The 20,082-nt window shown below is 41.9% G+C and overlaps 2 protein-coding genes across 4 annotated transcripts in view; one reads left to right on the top strand and one right to left on the bottom strand.

The window, feature by feature from the left end:
* Positions 1-1,866: 1,866 nt before the first annotated feature.
* The window catches only part of RSPH14 (radial spoke head 14 homolog), a 92,270-nt gene continuing 74,054 nt past the window's right edge, over positions 1,867-20,082 (bottom strand). For all 3 annotated transcript variants that reach the window (XM_030501515.1, XM_030501517.1, XM_030501516.1), the window contains 3 exons: positions 4,161-4,386; positions 3,139-3,272; positions 1,867-2,194 (listed from right to left, as the gene is read on the bottom strand). In XM_030501515.1, coding sequence (XP_030357375.1) covers positions 1,953-2,194; positions 3,139-3,272; positions 4,161-4,386 — 602 coding nt within the window. In that variant the 3' untranslated portion in view covers positions 1,867-1,952. The remainder of the gene's footprint in view (positions 2,195-3,138; positions 3,273-4,160; positions 4,387-20,082) is intronic.
* Positions 18,838-20,082, top strand: part of GNAZ (G protein subunit alpha z) — a 64,437-nt gene continuing 63,192 nt past the window's right edge. Inside the window, exon 1 of the mRNA XM_030501512.1 lies at positions 18,838-19,211. The gene's annotated coding sequence lies outside the window, so the exon portion shown is untranslated. The remainder of the gene's footprint in view (positions 19,212-20,082) is intronic.

The raw sequence follows: 20,082 nt of genomic DNA, 5'->3' as shown, positions 1-20,082 counted from the left end.
ACTGTTAAGTTTTTTTAAAGAAAATAAAAACTAAACACATTTTTCCAAAATAGGGGATTGACATTTTCATTTCTCTGTCTTGTTTATCTCATCTCTGTTTAGACAGCTGTTAATCATAGAATATGAGAGGTTGGAAGGGACCTCTGGAGATCGCCTTGTCCAACTGCTGTTGGAATAGACCGTAACGTTAGGATCAGCTTTCCTCTCACCCTGTTCTCCCTCAAAAGTGAGCCACAATAGCAAAACTTCAGTTCTGGCACAACACTTCCATTTCCATTGTACTTGTTAATTTTTGTACTTAAAGGATAGATTACAGCTGTACAAAGCTACAAAATACCAAGTACCAGCACAAACACAGAGGCACTTTTGTTCCATACTACACCCAATTTCAGACAGACCCCTCTTCTGTTAGAGGCAGTGGGGCCTGTCCCCAACAAAGCTTTACCAAGCTTTACCCTACCAAAGTTTTTCTGACTTATTTTCCTTTTACCCTAAGCTTGGACAACTGCATGAGGCAGCCCTGAGCCTGGATCCAAGCACACAGAAGGAGAAAACTTGCACGTTGAGATCCTCACCACCAGATTGAAAACACAAGAGCCATCACTACAGCTAAGGTTGTGAGGAAGGGCCTCCGAGAGGGCTGCAAAGTAAAGTGAGGGCTGCTACTAAAACCCTCCTCAAGAAGTCATTAGCTAGGGGTGTCAGAATGTTATATGAATAAATCTCATCACAGGGACAGGGTGAGGCTGAGGGGCTCTTAGCCCAGGGCAGTGGGGTCCATCTCCACTGGATTCACTGCTGGCAAGTCATGTCAGCAGCTTCATTTATTAGAAAGGTGCTGGTAAGTGTTGGGTTATAGTTCAGGCTGGGAAAGTCTCATAATTCTCTTGGGGAAGCCCTTCTGTGACATTGCCATTGCTTTTCCTGTAATGATGCTCTAAATGGTTCCAATCTATGTTCAACAAATGTTTGCAGCAAAACTGTAAATTCCTGCCATTGGGTCAATTTCTTGGCATAGACAAGACTGCTGGAGAACTTTGTTATGAACTTCTCTTTCTAATAGAATTAGTTATTGATTGTTTGATAGGTTGAGGTTTCAAAGGACGAAAGGAAAAGAAAGGCAAGAACATGATGAAGAAACCAGAAAGGAATGGTTTCTTGTATCACAGGATGTCATGGTTTAAGCCCAGCCGGTAACTCGGAACCACGCAGCTGCTCGCTCACTCCCCCCTTCTTCCTCCAGGAGGAGAATCAGAAGAATGTAAATCCCACGGGTTGAGATAAGAACAGTCCAGTAACTAAGGTATAATACAAAACCACCAATAATAATAATGGTAAGGGAAATAACAAGGGGAGAGGATACAATTGCTCACCACCCGCCGACCGATACCCAGCCTGACCCAAGCAGCGATCTGGGCCTTCCAGGTAACTCCCCCCAGTTTATATACTGGGCATGACGTGCTGTGGGATGGAATACCCCTTTGGCCAGTTTGGGTCGGGTGTCCTGTCTCTGCTTCCTCCCAGCTTCCCCTCCTCCCTGGCAGAGCATGAGACTGAGAAAGTCCTTGGTCAGAGTAAACATTACTTAGCAACAACTAAAAACATCGGTGTTATCAGCGTTGTTCCCAGGCTGAAAGTCAAAAACACAGCACTGCACCAGCTACTAAGAAGGAGAAAAAATGACTGCTGTGCTGAACCCAGGACACAGGAAAATCTTGGTAATTCAGGAAACAACTCCTAGTGGAGAATTCTAGACTTCCTCCCTCCTCCCCCCCCGCCCCCCTTATTCTGCTTGTGACCTGAAATATAGATGTGAATTGTTAACAAATGACTTTTTAAGAGGAACTGATCCAGAGAAACTGAGAGTTTTGAAAAAAGGACTTATATAATCATGCAAGTTTTACAGCCAGACAACAACAGAGGGCAACAGATCTCTAGGAAACCTCACATCTTCAGTAAGGTTTCCATTGGATGACATTGATGGCAGTTTTGGCAGCTCTTTTCACTGCCTTGCTGGGATCCTTCAGACACTGCTGAAACGTATCTAAATGGTTGAGGAGTGTCTTGCGGCCCTTTGGTAGCTCAGCCAGCATGGTGAGGGCTTTGATGGCACTCAGCTGGGCCTTGCCGCTTTCCTCAGCAGCCAGCTTCAGCAAAGGTGGGATGGCTCCAGCCCCTAGGGCTGAGAATCGCCCTGTAGAGAAATAAACTGATTTTAAAATGTGTTACTACCTATAACCAACGTGCATTTGAGTTGCTACTTTCTACTCCCTGCCCAGCCACAGCTCTGAACACCCCAGAGGGTGCAGTGCAAAGAGGTCGGACATGCTTTTCTTTTGAAGACCAAGGCTAGCTGCCAGCTGTTAAGATAAAAGATCTTAGTTAACTTTATCTGCCTTGCATGTTATTATTTCATTTGCAATTAATTATCTAAGAATATACAAGGCACCGAGTGATAAGATAAGGTATTTGGGGTTGGGTTAAATGCCCTTAGGAACATCCTCCATTCTTTTATTTTTAAAGACACTTCAAACAGTGAGATCCACTCCTGTGTTGTCTTCAGAAGCAGGGGGGATGCTTGCAGAGGAGGTCTGGAACACAACTGCTGTTATTAAGTGTCATTTATGTCTAATTACTCATTCATCCCACTGAAAATTTTCAGTGTCATGTAAGTGACTTGGGAGAACTACAAACCTTGTTAATATTCATTCCTCTCCCAACTGTGAGAGAGAAACTGCCTCTAACTACAAAAAGAGTTTCCAGAAAGTAGTGCTTCTCTGCTGAGGACTGGTGATTTGAGTAGCATCAGGTGTGTGGATCTCTGTGTGGCCTGGACTTGAACGGAAGGTGTTCCCCCTCTGAAGAGAAATGGTTCAGGGCGGGTAGGTAAATAATTTCTTGACCTATTTCAGGTGAATGAAATGTGAGATCTACTGTCCCCTCTAGGCTCTGTGGGGGAGCAACAATAGATATAATAACAGATAAAAAGAAATGATCTAATCTTACAGTTTCTTGAAGAGCTTTAACACCATTAGAAACGGAGGACTTGGGGGGTGGAGGGGCAAAAGTCTTGTTGCTAAGTTGGCTTAGAATTGGGTTTCCAGAAAGTATCCCACGAGAACTCCCTCAGTCTCTCACCCTGAGGTTTGATAGCAGCAAACATCAGTGCTCCTGTTGCACTGGCTTGGACTTCAGGATCTGTATCTTCAAGCAGGCTCACCAGCACAGGAATAACTTCTTCACACACCTCATTTTTCCCCTCTGGATGAGTACTGTGCAGGAAAGATGGTTAAGTTGCTTTCTTGAGCTGTGCCTGCAAACCACACAGCTACCCACAGCTTCTCCCCACGCCTGGATCCCTGCAGCCCTCCTTTGTTTGATGACAGCGATGCTGACACAGTCCTCCTCTCTGTTCTCTTTGGAGTCACAGCTTTCTGACTGGGGGACAGATGGCAAGCGCCACTGCCTGCCACAAAGAAAAGAAAGGGGATGTCTGTTGTGCCTGGTGTCTATGAAATCTACTTGCTGATACAAGACTGATGATATCATGTTAACCAATGTGTGTGGGCTTACCAATTATTTGACTATTTTTAGGTGATGTTTGGATTATTTTTTTTACTGTCTGCCATACACTGGAGATGGCTGGGCAGCAGCATGTACCAGGATTAGGATTAAATGTGCTCTCACAATTCAGTTAGAAACCTGGCTGTTGAACCCTACACAGATTTTAAAACCTGCTAAGTTTGGGGTCTGCAGTTACTTCTGAATATTCTCTTTTCAAGAGGTTTTAGAAGAGCCAGGACCAGGGGGGATGGAGTGTGCCCTTGTATGTTTTCACATTTCTCATGCAAGAATTTTTTCTCAGCAGTGCTGAGAAAATCAGGAGAAAATCCTGCTTTCACTGCCAACACCAAAGACAAATAGAAGGATAACAAATGATGTTTACCGATCTGCATTTGCTTTCTTGAGTATTTTACAGCAGTTATGAATTTCAGAAGTCTTCTATGTATGTGTGTGTTGAGGCTGATAATGCTTTACATGGGAAATGTGACAGCTTCAATGTGTAGTGGAACACAAGTGTAAACTAATGACCTTGACTCACTCGTGAAATGAGTATTTTCTTGGGTTCATGTATTATAGACAGGTTTCTTTTCCATTACCCAATTTCTAAGATGGCCCAAGCTGCTTTGCTTCTGGTGGCCACTGATGAGTGTGTGAGCTTTTCCTTCAGGACAGTGACGGCATCAGCTGCTAGAGCTTCAGAAGCCTCCACGCGCAGACAGTTGGAGAGTGTACCAAGGATTAGCTCCTGGATTTCCTCCAACTCATTCTTCAGTTTGGATACAAGTAAGGGAATCAAACCGGCATGCAGTATGCCAACAGCGCCTATGGGAGGAGACAGAGGAAGAACACAGGTGAGCTGTGAGTGCATTTACTATTTCTACTTGCACTTCCAATTTCTTAATAGGATCAAAATACACATGGTAACTTATTTCCTTACACAAATGTAAGATTGAGAGATGAAAACTGCTACAACGCTGCTCTGTTCATAAATGCCATCTTAGCATTGCTTCTTCAGGAAGCTTCCCTAACAGTCCTGGAAAGACAACAGCCCAGGCAATAACCAAAATGGCAATTGCTCTGATGTTCCCAGTTTCTCTCACTATAATATTTCTTCCAAAATTATTTTTGGTAAGAAAATATAGGGGAAAAAAATATGTATAAAAGTCACCTTATAGCCAGCCTTTCTAACCACTCTTGAACAGATGCTGAGAGAGGCTGAGATGTGAGCCTTTAGAGCTAATAGTTTGATTCTCCACTACGGTTTCTGTGGGGGAAGTCAAGATTTTGGAAACTGTCAGCTTCCTCACACATTTCTTTGTAGTAATTCTGTCATAAGGGAAAATTTCATTTTTGAGCTTTCCAGCAGTCAGCCTCTTGCACTATCTCCTGAAGGAAAGAACATCCAAGGCAAAAAGATCATTATTTGCCCTACAATGGCTGTCTTTCCTATGAACAAGTGTCTGATCTGTCTGTACCATTTCTTACAGTTCAGAAAGTCCCCACTGCAGCAGCAATGCTATGGGAAAGCAGAGAGCAGAACATACTGTCCACAAGTAACTATGTGAACACAAAATTCTCTGGCTGTCTTGTTGCTAAGACTGATTCTTTGGTTGCTAAGAGAAATGCAGCTCCTTTCAAAGTGATTCATATATGGTTAGATAAGGAAGTTTTGTGGATAGGAGTCATCAAGGTATTTTCAAATGAATCTCCACAGGCACGGATAAAAGGACAAGTGGGACAGAGGTTTTAATGACCTTTGATAGTGCATGTGAGAACTTGACAGTCAGCTGAAAAACATGATTCTAATCTAGAGGTTATTCTGTGGTAGATATTTCTGAGGTTTTGCTGGCATTGAATAGCTTCTTATGTTACTAACTTATTAGGAACCACTTTACTAATGCAAATGCAAAGAAACACCTCAGGGTGATATTATTACAGCTTTTACCACCTGTGCTACCTTTGAAGGTCAGTTGCTGTGAGGATTCAAATAAATAGTAAGGGAAAAACAGAGTCAGACAATTCACTCTCGAAAGCTAATGAAATTTAAAACCAAGATTTCTCCTTGTGCAGAAAGGCAAAGGAAAGCGAAAAACATGTTATCTTTGAGGCTGTGGCTCTGTGCATCACTGCATGGAGGGGTTGGCACTTTCAGTATAAAAACACCACAAAAAAACAAACCACCAAACCCAACCTTATATTTATGTCCCCTGGAGGAACATGAAGAAAAGAAAATTCCCAAGGATCAGCTCCAGCCCATCCATACTGCTCCTGCAGCAGGATGTGGTAAAGGAAACCTGCACTATTGGTCTGGCAAATGACTCTCTCTCAAGCTCCCTGAGGAGGCAAAGCTTGGACAGCTGACTCCATCCCCAGCAATACCTCCCTTGACAAGGATTGCAGGTGTTTGGGTTGTAGGTTATAGGCATAGAAGGGTTATGGGGGGATTAGACAACAGTGGTTGGAAATACTTGGTGCCTTACGAAGTCCCAGGCAGTAGGAACCCACTAGTGAACTGCTCCCATGGAAGTCTCAGAGGACTATAAATCATTCATATCCAGACTGGTTTAGCCACACTTCCCACTGGTCTTTTGAAATAGCTTATGAAAACCAAGATTTTCAAAGACAACTTTCCAAACTCCTCCCAAAGTTTTTCATTAAGATAAACCACATAACCTGTGTGCATGGAACTGGGATACCCAAACTGCTCACACAGTCATCATGTATACCTCTGAATGCTGGGTTGCTGTGGAAATCAGTATAAAACCAAAATTTGGGAGTTACAGCTTCAGAAGAAGATTAATGAATTGGAAGTGATAGATTTATAAACTGACATTCTCTGCAGCAAGCACCTGTTTATTGTACAGTTGCTTTGCCAGATGATCTGTGATACTTTTGAACAAAGCCCACATCTGGACCACTTGACCTTAAAGTAATTTCATTCTCTCTAGATAAGGTAAAACACTGAATGTAAATGTAAATAAAAGTAGCAAAGAACTGAAGCTTAAACTCCACCCTCCTCCAGAGCCACTGTGTAGCTTAATTCATGTTGATACCAATCTTCCTTGGGGTAGTGCCACACCATAAGCATTTCATCACAACATTTCATAAGCAAACACTTATCTTCTAAAATATCCAACAAATACATTCAACTAGACAGGACAGCTTTCACTAGCCCTTCACTTTATTCCTTACTTTGTGTGAAAACTCAGGAAGTTTTCATTTAAAAAAAGAAATGTTTTCTTTTACCAGGCCAGGTTTCTGCACCAGGAGCTTTCTTATCTACTGTTTTTTTCAGGCTGTCCTATCTGAAATGTTATTGTGCTACTAAAGGGAGCTTCCCAGTATAAATATAGAAACAAAGAGGAATTGTTTGACCTTGTCAAAAGTCTCAATGTGGTGAAGAGAAAGGGTGGAGAGGAAAGGCCATCAACAAGAGACTACCTAACATTGAGACTGAAATTTCCAGGTGGAAATTTGACATGGTTTTCTCAAGGGAACCAAAGGTTGAAAGGTCTAGGATGGTAAAAGGGAAAAGGGAGGAGACAGTCAGTGGAAAGTTGTTTGAGAGATGCTTGTAAATTAGAGCAGTCTCAGATCCTTGCATCTTGCTTGAGCAAGCAATAGGAGGGGAAGGGAAGCTGGTGTTTCTACTAGTCCTCTACTGAAAAATGCAGCAGCATCCTCAGGATCTTGAGTTTCCATTAAAATAATGCCCTTTCAAAGGTGGTTTATCTGTTGCAGAGTGTTCAAGATACTCTGGGCCTAGTGAAGTAGTAGGGAAAAATATTATCAAAATGCATATAGCTGCATTTGCTGCTGCAGTTAACATCATTATTGATCTGTTTTTCTGAGAACGTGTCGTCTTCCCTCACGCTGCTTTTTATCTGAGCGCTCACCTCTTCCTTCTCACAACCCTCTGGCCACTCTCCTTCCTTTTCTGACTCCTTTTTCAGAGAGGCCCAAGAGGAGTTGCCAGTGATTCCATTCTCTCAGTATGGCTGCAGGGCAAGTCAACAAATGAAATTTTGGAGAAGACAAAGGGGTCATTTCTAGTACATAACAGTGGTGCGTTGTTTTGCTTTTCAATTACATAAATCGATTAAATCACATTACAAATCCTTTTCTTTAGAAATGTCAGCTTTCAACTCAAAGCTATTTAAATGTTTGTTTTGGTAGGAAGCATGTGGCCACAAAGTGATGTACCACTTAGGACAACATAGTAAAATAATACATAAACAGATTCTGCAGAATATTAATGTGTTGTTGACACCTCAGATGTCTCTTTGTGATGTTCGCACAACGATTTGAAATGCTTAGTATAAGCATTTCTACTTTGGAAGGGGGACACGGGGGAAAAAAAAGCAGAGCCAGACACAATTGGAAGAGAAAATGCTGCCCAGCATCTTGGTGTGCACCAACACATCCAGTACACAGTGGCTGTGAAATCTCCGGAGGGGGGGCTCACTGACTGTGAGTTCTCAAATGATCCTGATACAAGTTCCAGACCTAGCAGCTCTCTTGCTAGCACTGCAAAACACCACCACCATTTTAGAGGTAACGAAGTGTTTATTAAACTAGTGAGTGCTAGCAGACATGATACAGAGTAAAAATGCAGTGTTTGTGTAATGTTTCCTTTCTGAGTGAGAAGATGACCACAGAAGGTCCTTCCCCAGCACACCTCCCTTAGTATCTCCTGCTCACTACTGCTCTCATTGAAAAACAGGAATTCAAAAAAGTTATTCTTTAGATCACTGAGAAGATTTCTGAGTCACCAGTCACACGAGTGCAATCTGAGAACCCTGAAGTAGCTTAGAGTCAGCATTCTGAGTCTCAGTGCTTCCAGCATTAAGGCTGTGTAGGGAGTAATTAAGGCTGTGTATTAAGGGAGTATGTTAAATATAATAATAGTATAAAACTGGGCTGAAATTTCTTTCTGGTAAGTTTAGAGCAGGAGATAGGCCACATTAAATTAAACAGAACTCACCTGCCTATACCCCATCAGCTTTAACGAATATTCTAACTGAAGAGGAAAATTCTGTTGACATCTTTGAAATCCAGAATATTTTCCTCTTCTTTGGAACAACAACCCTCTGACTTTCAATGATAATTTAACAGGAATAAACAGTAATGTCCCAAAGGATGCCTATGCCTAGAGACAAAGAGTATCTCTTCTTTTACAGCACTGAGAGGTGGGAAGTCCCTGTTTAAATGAACTGAAGAGCTACTAGGATGTTAAGAGAACTGAGAAAAATACTGTAGGTATTGGATTAGAAATAGTAAACAATTCTATTTCAAACCATTTCAAATCTGTGCATTGGCTGAATGCATTTATCTTATGACAGCCCTAGGGATTTACCAGGTATAAATCACAACCTCAATAATAGTGTCTGTCATATCCCCACTAAAATACAATAGCTGTAAACTTTATAAAAGCATTATGGGATCTGCTTTTCCAATACTAAGGATTTGAGGATGTTATCTGAATGAGAGACATAACAGAAATTAAGGTTATGAAAATACAAAAAAGTCAGCAGTACTCTGGAGAAGCACATAATGTACCTGCCTCTGGGGACCCTTTAAAAATCCAGAATGTTTCCAGCAACAAGGAACAGGAAAGATTGGTCTGATAAACAAGAGGTTCCTAATCCTCAGTAAAGAATTAGAGAGACTCCTGCATACCTTGCTTTTAGTTTTAGAAACTTTGCTTTAGCGTGTGTAAAATTGTAATATCAAAGCACCAGTGAAAACAGTTAACATAGGAACTACAACTAATACAGCTGCATTATATATCTGCACTGGCTTCTCTAGCATAATTTAGAAATTCAAGAAACACATTAACTTTTTTTTTAATTGTTATTTTGGTAGTAAATAAGACACTGCCTGTGACTCCCTGCTTGAAAGCAATGGGTTTAACCATCTAAATTGTTTATGCTTTATGAAGAGAGGAGTAATATCTGAAGAACTTAACAATTCTAATCTACAGAATGTCTTTTATTGCAGCATCTCTAGAAACCCCAGGCATGAATTAGACAGAGTACACTTGTGTTTCACATAGAGACAGTTTACAACAAGAAAAATACATCTTGGGTTCTGTTTTTGTAGAGAATCCCGAGTTCATTAATTGACCAAAACAAGTACCCTACTGCTAACTGATGGCAGCGTCGGTGTGGGATCCTTTAGGGTGAAATCACCAAAGCTACTGTGGTGGAAATACTGAGATATACTCTGCTGTAGTAGTGCATCATCCCTGAACTGTGTGTCACTGGTCATTCATATGGCATCAGAAGGGAGTCTCCAAAATAAAAGCAACTATTCCCTTTTTTACTGAAACTCTATTCATACATTATCACCTACAAGAAAGCAAACAAACAAAATGGAAGTGAAATGGAAGCAACAAAGTAATACTGTCTTATGTTTTTCCCTAGTTCTGTTGATAGTCTGCTTGCACACTGGAGCCAAGCACTGATACCTTCTGCCGTGCTTTTATTCTGTGTTTCAGAACTCCAGCTGCTTGCACCTCCCATGTAATTAATCTTCTTGAAGTTTTCTACATGTGTAACTTAACATACAGATCTACTCATGCTCATCCTACCTACCTGGGTGAATGCATGTGCATACGTGTAACATGCACTCAATTGATCTTGCATGCATATTGGTCATGCTAGTTAGGGAATTTCTTGGCTTTTATTTCTCTGACAAAATACCTTCTCTTTATTCAGGGAAATATCTTTAAAAACATAAAAATTAAATACTGAAAAGAACCCTTTTTTTTTTTTTTTTTTTTTTTTTTTTTTCCTTTCCTTTCCTGTTCTTTTGGATGAAGAAGGAAATGTCATCCTGAAATTTATTACTTTCCTCTACAGGGAAGACTTTGCCAAAGCACACGAAGGAAGGAAAACAATCTGACATAGGAACTACTTGTGCCAAAGTCCCCAGATCGATTACTGCAGAGAAAATTAAATTCTTGAGATAACTACCCCCAAAAAGCCAAGCCCCAGCCATTGAGTTACTGCCCCACCTCAGTTTCCCAGGTCAAAATTTGCCCTTTTTTCCTGCTGGTCAATAATGCAGCCATGTAGCTATAAGATGAGCCTAAAGGAACCAGTGCAGCCCTTAACTGTAAGAGAGTCTGGTGGCATTCTGCTTCCACAAGTACCTGTTGCGAAATGCAGCGTTCACAGAAAGCAGTGAATTCAGTGTGCATGACAGGCTATGTTCAGAAGAGAACCTGCACTGACACGTTCACAAACACTAACTTAAATATCAGATTTTGTACTTTATTCCAAGCATGTACATCAAGAGTGTAGAAATCGTTAACTACTATAGCAAGTTTCAGTCACAGAGGAATTGATACTGCAAGGTGAACAGGACATCGTCAGTTTGACAGATGTTCATATGCTTATTACTTACATTGTAGTAAATTTCAGAGATCCCTATGGAGAAAGAAGGTCTGCTTTCTCACAGAGGCTTCTTGTAAAGATGTGCGAGAGACAGCTCATTTCCTGCAGACATTATTGTCTAGCTGGATGGGGCAAAAGGAGTGGATGGGAAGGAAAGAGGCAAAAAGTTGTTTAAAATAATTCTTCAGGTCAGATGAACAGTTGAGAAATCATTAAGAGCTGTTTGTCACCCTGTTCCTGGGTGCTGGTGCTCAGCCGGTGGCCACAGCTCCCATCGCGTGCTCAGGGAAGAGGCTCCTGCCCACTGCAGCCCCCTGGCCTCCCGCTGATCTCACAGGAGAGGCGAGCAGGGAGGCGGGACAGGCAGGAGGCTCGGCAGAATAAGGGAAGTGTCCTGTGTGGGCAGCGGTCGGAGAGCAGGCAGCTGGCAGCTTCCCAGGGCTGCGGATAAGGCTTCCTATTAATCATATTACTGCGGGGGCTAAACCTGCCTGACCTATTGGAGAGATACCCTTCAGGGTAAAACTGTGGCAGTGTTTTACACTGATAAAAGCAGTTTTACACTTTGAAGCCTGACTGCCTTACAAGCCCTTAATGCACAATTGCAAGGTTTCAGTTTTCAGAACTTCTGTTGAGAGAACAGATTTTAAAACAATCTTTTCCTCTCTTGAAGCAGAAAGCCAGAATAGTAAAGCAACATGAATGAAGTTCAAGAAACAGTTTTGTTAAGTATCTTAAATGTCTATATCTGGAAACTATATCTGTGCAACTGGAACTCTATTACAAAATGGCATTACATAGCAAAATGACCCTTATAACATTTTGGTTACCTTCAACATTCACCTTTGCAATTAACCTCATATGGTCTATTAACCTCACAGGTGCTCAGGTGTAAGATCAGTCATGTTATCAATTTTATTCCTTAGAAGAAATATATTAAGATGGTGAAAATATTCTCTGAACTTCTGTAGTAGAACTGAATCACAGTCAATCAGAAGTAGAAGTATATGAGAGTTTCCTGTATAGGTTTGATTATACCGCTGTCAAACAATAAATAAAAATGGGAGGCCTAAAGGAAGAAAATATCTAATCATGTGTCAGATACTGAGGAATTTAATCTTGAAAATGAACATAAACTTGCTTTGAGTAGCTGAATCATTGCACAGACTGAAAATTGAACAGACTGAAAAACTGCAAATAGTACTAGAAGACACCAGGAGGAGCTTAAATGGAACATTCATTCAGTCTCATTGTATAAGCACTTCCTTTTTGCATTTTCTTCATTGTTAGAAGGATGGGAGATTTATTTTTTGGTACTTTAAAAAATGACCGGATAGAAATTTCAGAGAAGAAGGAACTGGAGAAATAGCAGTGCTGACACCCCCTGTCTGTACCTGTGATCTAGCACACTGGCAGGGCTGCAGTGAGTCGGTTTGATCCTACAGGTCACACTGCTTATGCTGGTGCCAAGACCAGCATGGTTAGAACTGCCAAAACCTCTAGGAAAAGGAGAGCATGGTACCACGGGCAGGTAAATCTCTTTCTTCTTCAGATGGTCTGACTTAGGAATTTTGTTTGAAATGAGAGTAGCAGAAACACATCTTGATTACAACCACAGGCCCAGGTGGCTGCACGGCAGGAGTGGAGCTGTATGGAAAGGCAGACAGATTCTCCACTCAGACCTGCTACTTTGCAGTTTCCATGTTTTCCATTAGAAGCCATGTTCTTAGGGAAAACTAATTATACTACTCAATGAAAATTGCATTTTGCTCTGAATGAGGTTCTACAATAGCGTTTTCCAGTGGTTTACTCTGTATTTTCTTTCCAGCAGTGAAAAATTCCTTAATCTTAATTGAATACAAGACTGCCAAGGTGTGAGCTGCTTTGAGGATAATTTGTTTTTCCTCCCCAGTAATGTGGCTCTTGGGTTGAGAGCCTTATTCCTCCAGTGAGCTGTAAATCACAGACGTTTGCTGTGATTTACAAATAGGCACATCTTAACAGTACACTGATTTTCTGATTAGAGATGGATTCCTGAATGAGGCTCTCTGAGTGAATGAATGAAGGTGTTCTTGCAGAAAGGCCTTTTGTATCTATGCTAGCGCAGCGGGACCCAAGCCACAGCAACAGTTAAACGAACCTGTTACTTAACCTGGACCAAAATATTAGGTCTAGCTTCTGTAAACATGCCAGATTAATCATAGGTACTTCAACAGTGCTACTAATGTGCTTATCTTTAAGAACATTATATCAGAGTATTCAAAACACTGTTAAACAGAAGCAGAGAATCATATTTGCAACGATTGTAGCAGATACCAGAAACTATTTCATCAGCTGAAGGAAATTACTGTCATTTTAATACGCTTTTAAAAAAGAACATAGTTGTAAGTAAGTCTGAAAAATACATTGAGAGATTTGATAAAGGGTTTATCAACTTAATCATAGAATCATAGAACAGTTAGGGTTGGAAAGGACCTTAAGATCATCTAGTTCCAACCCGTGCCATGGGCAGGGACACCTCGCACTAGACCATGTCACCCAAGGCTCTGTCCAGCCTGGCCTTGAACACCACCAGGGATGGAGCATCCACAACCTCCCTGGGCAACCCATTCCAGTGCCTCACCACCCTCACTGTAAAGAACTTCTTCCTTATATCTAATCTAAACTTCCCCTGTTTAAGTTTGAAGTCATTACCCCTTGTCCTACCACTACAGTCCCTAATGAAGAGTCCCTCCCCAGCTTCCTTATAGGCCCCCTTCAGACACTGGAAGCTGCTCTGAGGTCTCCACGTAGCCTTCTCTTCTCCAGGCTGAACAGCCCCAACTCTCTCAGCCTGTCTTCATATGGGAGGTGCTCCAGCCCTCTTATCATCCTCGTGGCCCTCCTCTGGACTTGCTCCAACAGCTCCATGTCCTTTTTATGTTGAGGACACCAGAACTGTACACAATACTCCAAGTGAGGTTTCACGAGAGCAGAGTAGAGGGGCAGGATCACCTCCTTAATCCGTTCATTTGTTAAGAAAAGTTATCATGTGATTTGCTCATTTCATTGATTCCGTCACCTGGTGAGTAAGAATGTGATTCAGATGGCTAAATGTGGGTTTCTAATGCCATTTTAGTATCTGAGGTATCACTTGGAGCTGTCAGGTATGATTTAAGACCTACAGGATGCTTGGACACTTCTAGGGTGCAGCTGCAGGCCAGATGGGATACACTTGGAAGCTGAAAATGATCTTAGAGACTTATGTGTGGAGGCTGTAAGTCACTTCCATGTGCTACTGCCATTGATCTTGTGCGTGTCATTAACAGAGCAAACACTTTTAAACGAGAGGAGGGGTAACTCATGAGGACCAGCAGTCCCATGTATGCGATTTCCTATCAGTTTACCACTAGTGTAGTCAGAGACCAGTCTTTTGTACAAATTTTCACCGCTCTGTCTAAAAATGCTTCACTAAAGAGGTGGAGATCAGTTATAACTGGCCAAAGGTCCCACTCTGGATAGCTACTTTGTACTTCATAAATGATCACTGAGTGGTAGGTGTATCTATGTCATATCTTTATTGTTTATGTGGATACAAAGTTCTTCCAGAGCTTCCCAGAATTACCTGTGCGTCCTCAAACAAAATTTTCAGTCTGTTTTTCTTTAAAACCAATTTCTTATTCCTGTTAATCAGACACAAGAAGGTAATAAAAGAGACAGGTAATAGCGTCTGCTGAATTTGTAGCTATATCTCATGGTTCTTACATGAATTATCATGTGTAAAGGATACAAGGAAATATGAAATCAGAAGACAACATTTTTTCTAGGTACCTATTAAAAATACATGTAATTGATTTGAGGCCCCAGTTTGATACTTCTTTGGCTGGCAAGAACATCAGCGATGAAACCAAAACATTCTGAAAACAGCACAATTCACCTTTTTGTTTGTTTGCTATTGCAAATATCAAACCAAACCTAAATGCCTACCTGTGTCTTCAAGTGAGAGAGACCTACTTTCAACTCACTGCTTTAATCAATATTTAATCATTCTTGTAAAACAGAAAACCTGCAAACTGGGAGACTGCAGGAGGGAAGAGGGTATCCCAAGGGTAACTGATAGTCTGCTGTTCAGACCACTTTACTAGGAGACCTTAAGCTGGTACTTTTTGTTTTAAAAGCTTTGGTTTCAAAACATTCATGACCCTATTAATTGCATCTTCTTGTGTGTAATTCCCAAAGAATCTACATATTGTGATCTCAGGTGATTTTGCCAGTTGTTCACTCTTCACAGATCTTTTGTTGTATACTTTACAAAATAATCCCTACTTTCTTTTCTTGTTAAAGTTTGATGGGGTTTGGGTTTGTTTTGGGTTTTTTTCCCATTCCTTTGCTCTTAATAGTGAAGAATGAGGAAAGAATACTGTCATTCTCCTGTAAAAAAAAAAAGAAAAAGGAATAACGCAGCCCTGAAGGACAGGTCCATTACAAAGAACCACACACCTTATTTCATGGTATTGCTATCTGTAGCTTCCTTCCCATGCAGGCTTTGGAGGAGTTGGCTCCATGTATCCATCACAAAGCTCAGGGTAGGTGGGGCTGGCTGTGTAAAGGTAACTGCCCAGAGAAGGCAGCATCTCCCAGGGCTCCAGGTGAGCCTCCAACAGCTCTCCATGTGCTGGATTTAATGATCATTTTTCTAAACGTGGAGTCCTTCTCTTTAGTCGCTGTGGTATTAGCTGTAACTCATTGTCTGGCATTCTCAAATGTCTCCCATGATTTGACCTCATAGGAAGAGTAAACACTTGATATTAAGTGAAACCGCAGTTTCTCGAAGGGTGAGATCCTGGTAGAAATCCTGGTAGAAAGTGAATTTTCATCCTAAATGATAAAGCCAAATGAGGTCAGGCTGATACCACCTGCTGGAAGGTGCATTCATGATTTTTTTCCCCACCATCTCACAGTCACTGGTACAAAGCAACAATATGCCAGATAGTTATAAATATCAGCTCCCAGTCATCTGTACTTTATGCTATTTTAAACTCTTCCACGTGAGAAAATGGTTAAAAATAAAAATACAGCCTTTTTATTCTTCTCTAAATGTTCTGCTCAGTTCTTCATGCTGAGAGAATCACAGACCCGTCTATAAATATCTAACCCAGATCTACAATTGCTTGTTAAAAAGAGGGTGTTTGGTAGAAAATTGAATGAAATACAAAATGTCTTTTATTATATTTTTTATTATAGACCAGATGTGGCCTCTCAATTTACCCTCTATCATTTGGAGATGTACATTCACCAAGAACATTGCATGTGTGCATATAAATATTTTGATGTTGTCATGGTATAATAAAGGGTAATTGATTAGAAAAATCCCTCTGGGATTTTCCACTTAAGAGCACATTTCTGTTTTAGCACTATTGTCTTCAAACTAAACATGTACGAATGCATCTGGTTTGATTGATCCCAAACAGAAAGCAACAGTAAACAGGAGAGGCTTTGGCTTTTGGTCAATGAATAGCACTGGCAAGTTCAGTGAAACTCGTGCATCTAAGGGCTCCACTAAGCTGTGTATGAGATGTTACGCCTCAGCAGTCAAATGCTGCTCACTTCAAACTGAAACCTGCTCTGATATGGAAAACAAATGGTGAGCTGCCTGGCACGGAAAGGGGGAGCAGGAATCCAGTCAGATCAGCACAATCCTCTCAAATCACTGTTTACTATTTCAGGGAAAAAAGTAATGCAAACTATTCACTTTGAATATGTATTTGTGTGTGTTCAATCTACCCATATACAAAGAACAAAAGAGTACTGAGCTAAAGACCTGGTTTTATATGGTTTTTGACTCTGGCATTTAATCACCTATGTATGCCATTTTGAAACATATTTCTCTTTAAATTCCTTTGGGAGCTTAGCTACATGTAGTGCAATCAATGCATGCTGAAAGGCCCTAATTGAGAATTTCTGGATGCAGAACAAGGTGAGAGTGAAGAAAACTTGGACATATCTGCTGATTTATTTTTCAGATGTGTTGGGGTTTAACTCTGCCATTAATCAACAGCTCCCATGTGGTGGTGGTGAAACAATAACACCTAAACTTCTCCAAGAAGGGCCTGTTCCATTACTCACATACCACATGCCCATAATTCCTTCACTAACAAAATGTGAGCTACAGTTAGGGGCCTCCCTCAAAACTGCAAGAAAGCAAGTGCTTTGTTGTATCAGTTGGAAACACCAAACAGTGATAAAAGCTGTAGGGAGAGTGTGAACAATGATCTTCCTACCCGGGATGACGCTAGCTGATGCTGTTATTTCTGCCAAAGTTGGTTGATGTGTGGAAGATGCTTTTTCTCACACAGAAAGTACTATACTAAAGATACATGTAATGTGACAGTTTCTATAGTAACTACTTGTTCTTTATGGAATCGCAGATTAAACCTGTACACCTTGTTATTGTTCTTTCATGCTATTATCTAGACTACTCAGTTACCACAGATACAATTTTTTATTCTATTCCCTTGCCAACATAACTATATCAGGGATCGATGCAGTTTCAAGTAGAGAGTACATTTGAAAAACAAAACACTGCTAGAAGTTTAAAACTGACGACCATCTGATAATGTAAATGCACCAAAAGACATCTGTGCATAGATACTGAAAGTTAAAAATTCAAAATAAAACTGTAGAGTGTTTTTTTTTTTTAATTAAAACAGGGCAAATTGGTGATTTGAGTATTACTATTTTGCTGGGAATTCATGCAAGCTAGGTATATGACATTTCTTTTTTAAATACTAAGGGGTTTGCCAGAACAACTTTGCCAGTCTAGATGTGCTGGCAAGCTCTCCTAGTGTGAACGAGACCTAAGGTTTATTACTTACAGAAAAATGTCCCTCACATGGTACACTGATTCACGGCTCTTATTTCTGTGCAAGAAAAATAATGTTGCAATATTGTGTTTTAATAGTAAAACATTTCATAATTATAATTCATCAACACTACAGCTCTGCAATAGTATCAGTACTGGAAGTGATATTATTTACAGGAATCAGAAGATTTTTGCACTGTATTATGTTTGCCTTGTTGGGAGAAAAAACACTTGCATTCTGTCTGTGTCTGTGAGTCTCTATTGCTGTCTCCAGCAGCACTGTATCACTAACAAATTATCTTTATAAAATTAGCAGTGCAGGGAGAAATCACGGCTGTTTGCTCAGGGCAGCAGATTCAACAATGCAACTGGTATTGCATGGCCAAAAGGAAAAAGATACTAGGAAAAAAAGAAAAAAGTAAAATATAAATAGGGTCAATCCATCAATGAGATAAAGAGCAAATTACACTCATTGTTACTTAAGAAACCTGTAGTAATTTACACGTGCACAACTGGAACAGACAGGAAAAGAGAAAGGCAGAAAGGGAAAAGCAGAAGAAAATACATGTACAGTACTGAAAGCATTCATTGATTGATGGAAAAAGTGGAATGCAAACAGTAGATCAATTCTGTGTAACTAAACTGTTTTTTTCTCCCTTTACCCTTGATTGCATCATTCTAACACATATGTGACTTGTTCCCTCTACTTCAGCAGTCCCCTAAGATACGCATGGCGAAATTCATCATAAACCTCATAATCCTGATAGAGCCACGAACCGCACTACTGCGGAAAACATGGAACCGCGGCACAAGCCCGAGGACACCGATGCGCTGGCGGTGCCCGGCCCACGCCCGTGCGGGCTGGGCAGTGCCCGAGTGCCGCACCGCGCTGCGAGCTGCGGCACGACCCGCGCACCGGCGGGGCCCGGGGAGCGGGCGGGGCGGGGGCTGCAGGGCCCGGCCAGCCCCGGCGGGAGCCGCGCCCCCCGCCCCGGGAGCCGCCTCCCGCCCGCCCGCGGTCCCCCCCGCCGTTGGCGTGGAAACGGGCCGGCAGCCGCGGCTCCTCCCCCAGCGCCAGCCCTGCGCTCCCCCTGCCCCGGCTCCCCGGGCAGACCGCTGAGCACCTCCCTGTCCGCGGGGGGCCACCAGGAGAGGGTTCTTGGTAGCGCCGTTCAAAAATCCCGGCTTTTAAACCTGCCTTTTCTAGGGAGAAAATGAGCAAGGGCAGGTTTTTGCTCCTGTCTGGGCTGCGCGGGTAGCGTCTGCGGTCGTGGTGTGTCTGCTCCCTGCAAATCATAGATGCTGATGTGAAAAAGGGCCGAAGCAGAGAGGAGAGGCGTCAGTGGATGCGAGCGTTTGGACTGATGGATTGAGGAGGTGGCGGCTGCCTGCCTGGTGCCGGGGAGGTGAGTGAAATATTCCGCATTTCTTTCTCTCTTAAATCAGTTTAATGATGAACGTTTTCCCCTCCATGTATTTCCAAAAAAAAAGGGACTTCTAAAGCAACAAGCAAAAGATGTCATTTTGTAACAATAAGCTATGCTTTTGCTGGATGAAAGACAAGATGAATGTCACTGTGAGGTAGAAATATTTTGCTGTGTGTAGAGAAAAAATAGTAAGGAGACAGGCTGCTGAGACAGTGAAAATGACCTTCTCATGGGATACTGGCCTTCTATCAGCTGCTGCTTCAGCTTGATCCCTTTTTCACAAAATTAAGTCATCTCCCTCTCCTAGCCTGGATTGTAACCCGTTAATATCCAGTACCTGAGCCTCACTAAGATCCGTTGTGTTCTCTTAATGATTCAGAAAGAGAATCCATTAGATTCCGCCTGTTGGGAGAAGAGGCTCCACGCTGTGTAGCACCTCCTCCTCCCAGGGAAACGCAGGCGGGCTAATGTTCTGTCAGAAAAGACTCCTGGCTGCTGAATTTCTGTCATAAATCCTCCCTGTACGAGTCCCATCTGCTCGTAAGGATGGGGGGCTCTGCGGAGCGTGGATGCTCAACCTCTTCACGTGTAGCTGCGCGTGTGAAGGAATGAGGAGGTTTGGTGACATTAATCAGTCCTCACCTGTGGATGGCTCCCAGCTGCAGTTGTGATCCACAAGTTTTTTGGTATCTTTGTATTTGCATTTTGGGCAAGCGATTCATACACAACCCTCCCCAACCCTTCATGGTAGCCGGGAGTGCTACGGACAACTGTATGTCAGGTTAATTTCTGCTAAAGGTACCGATCTGAGCTGCTTTGGTTGTTTCACTGTAGAAACTGTTTAATATGT

This window comes from Strigops habroptila, chromosome 11, assembly GCF_004027225.2.
Source record: "Strigops habroptila isolate Jane chromosome 11, bStrHab1.2.pri, whole genome shotgun sequence".
Classification (NCBI taxonomy): domain Eukaryota; kingdom Metazoa; phylum Chordata; class Aves; order Psittaciformes; family Psittacidae; genus Strigops; species Strigops habroptila.
This window is presented reverse-complemented; position numbering and strand designations above follow the sequence as displayed.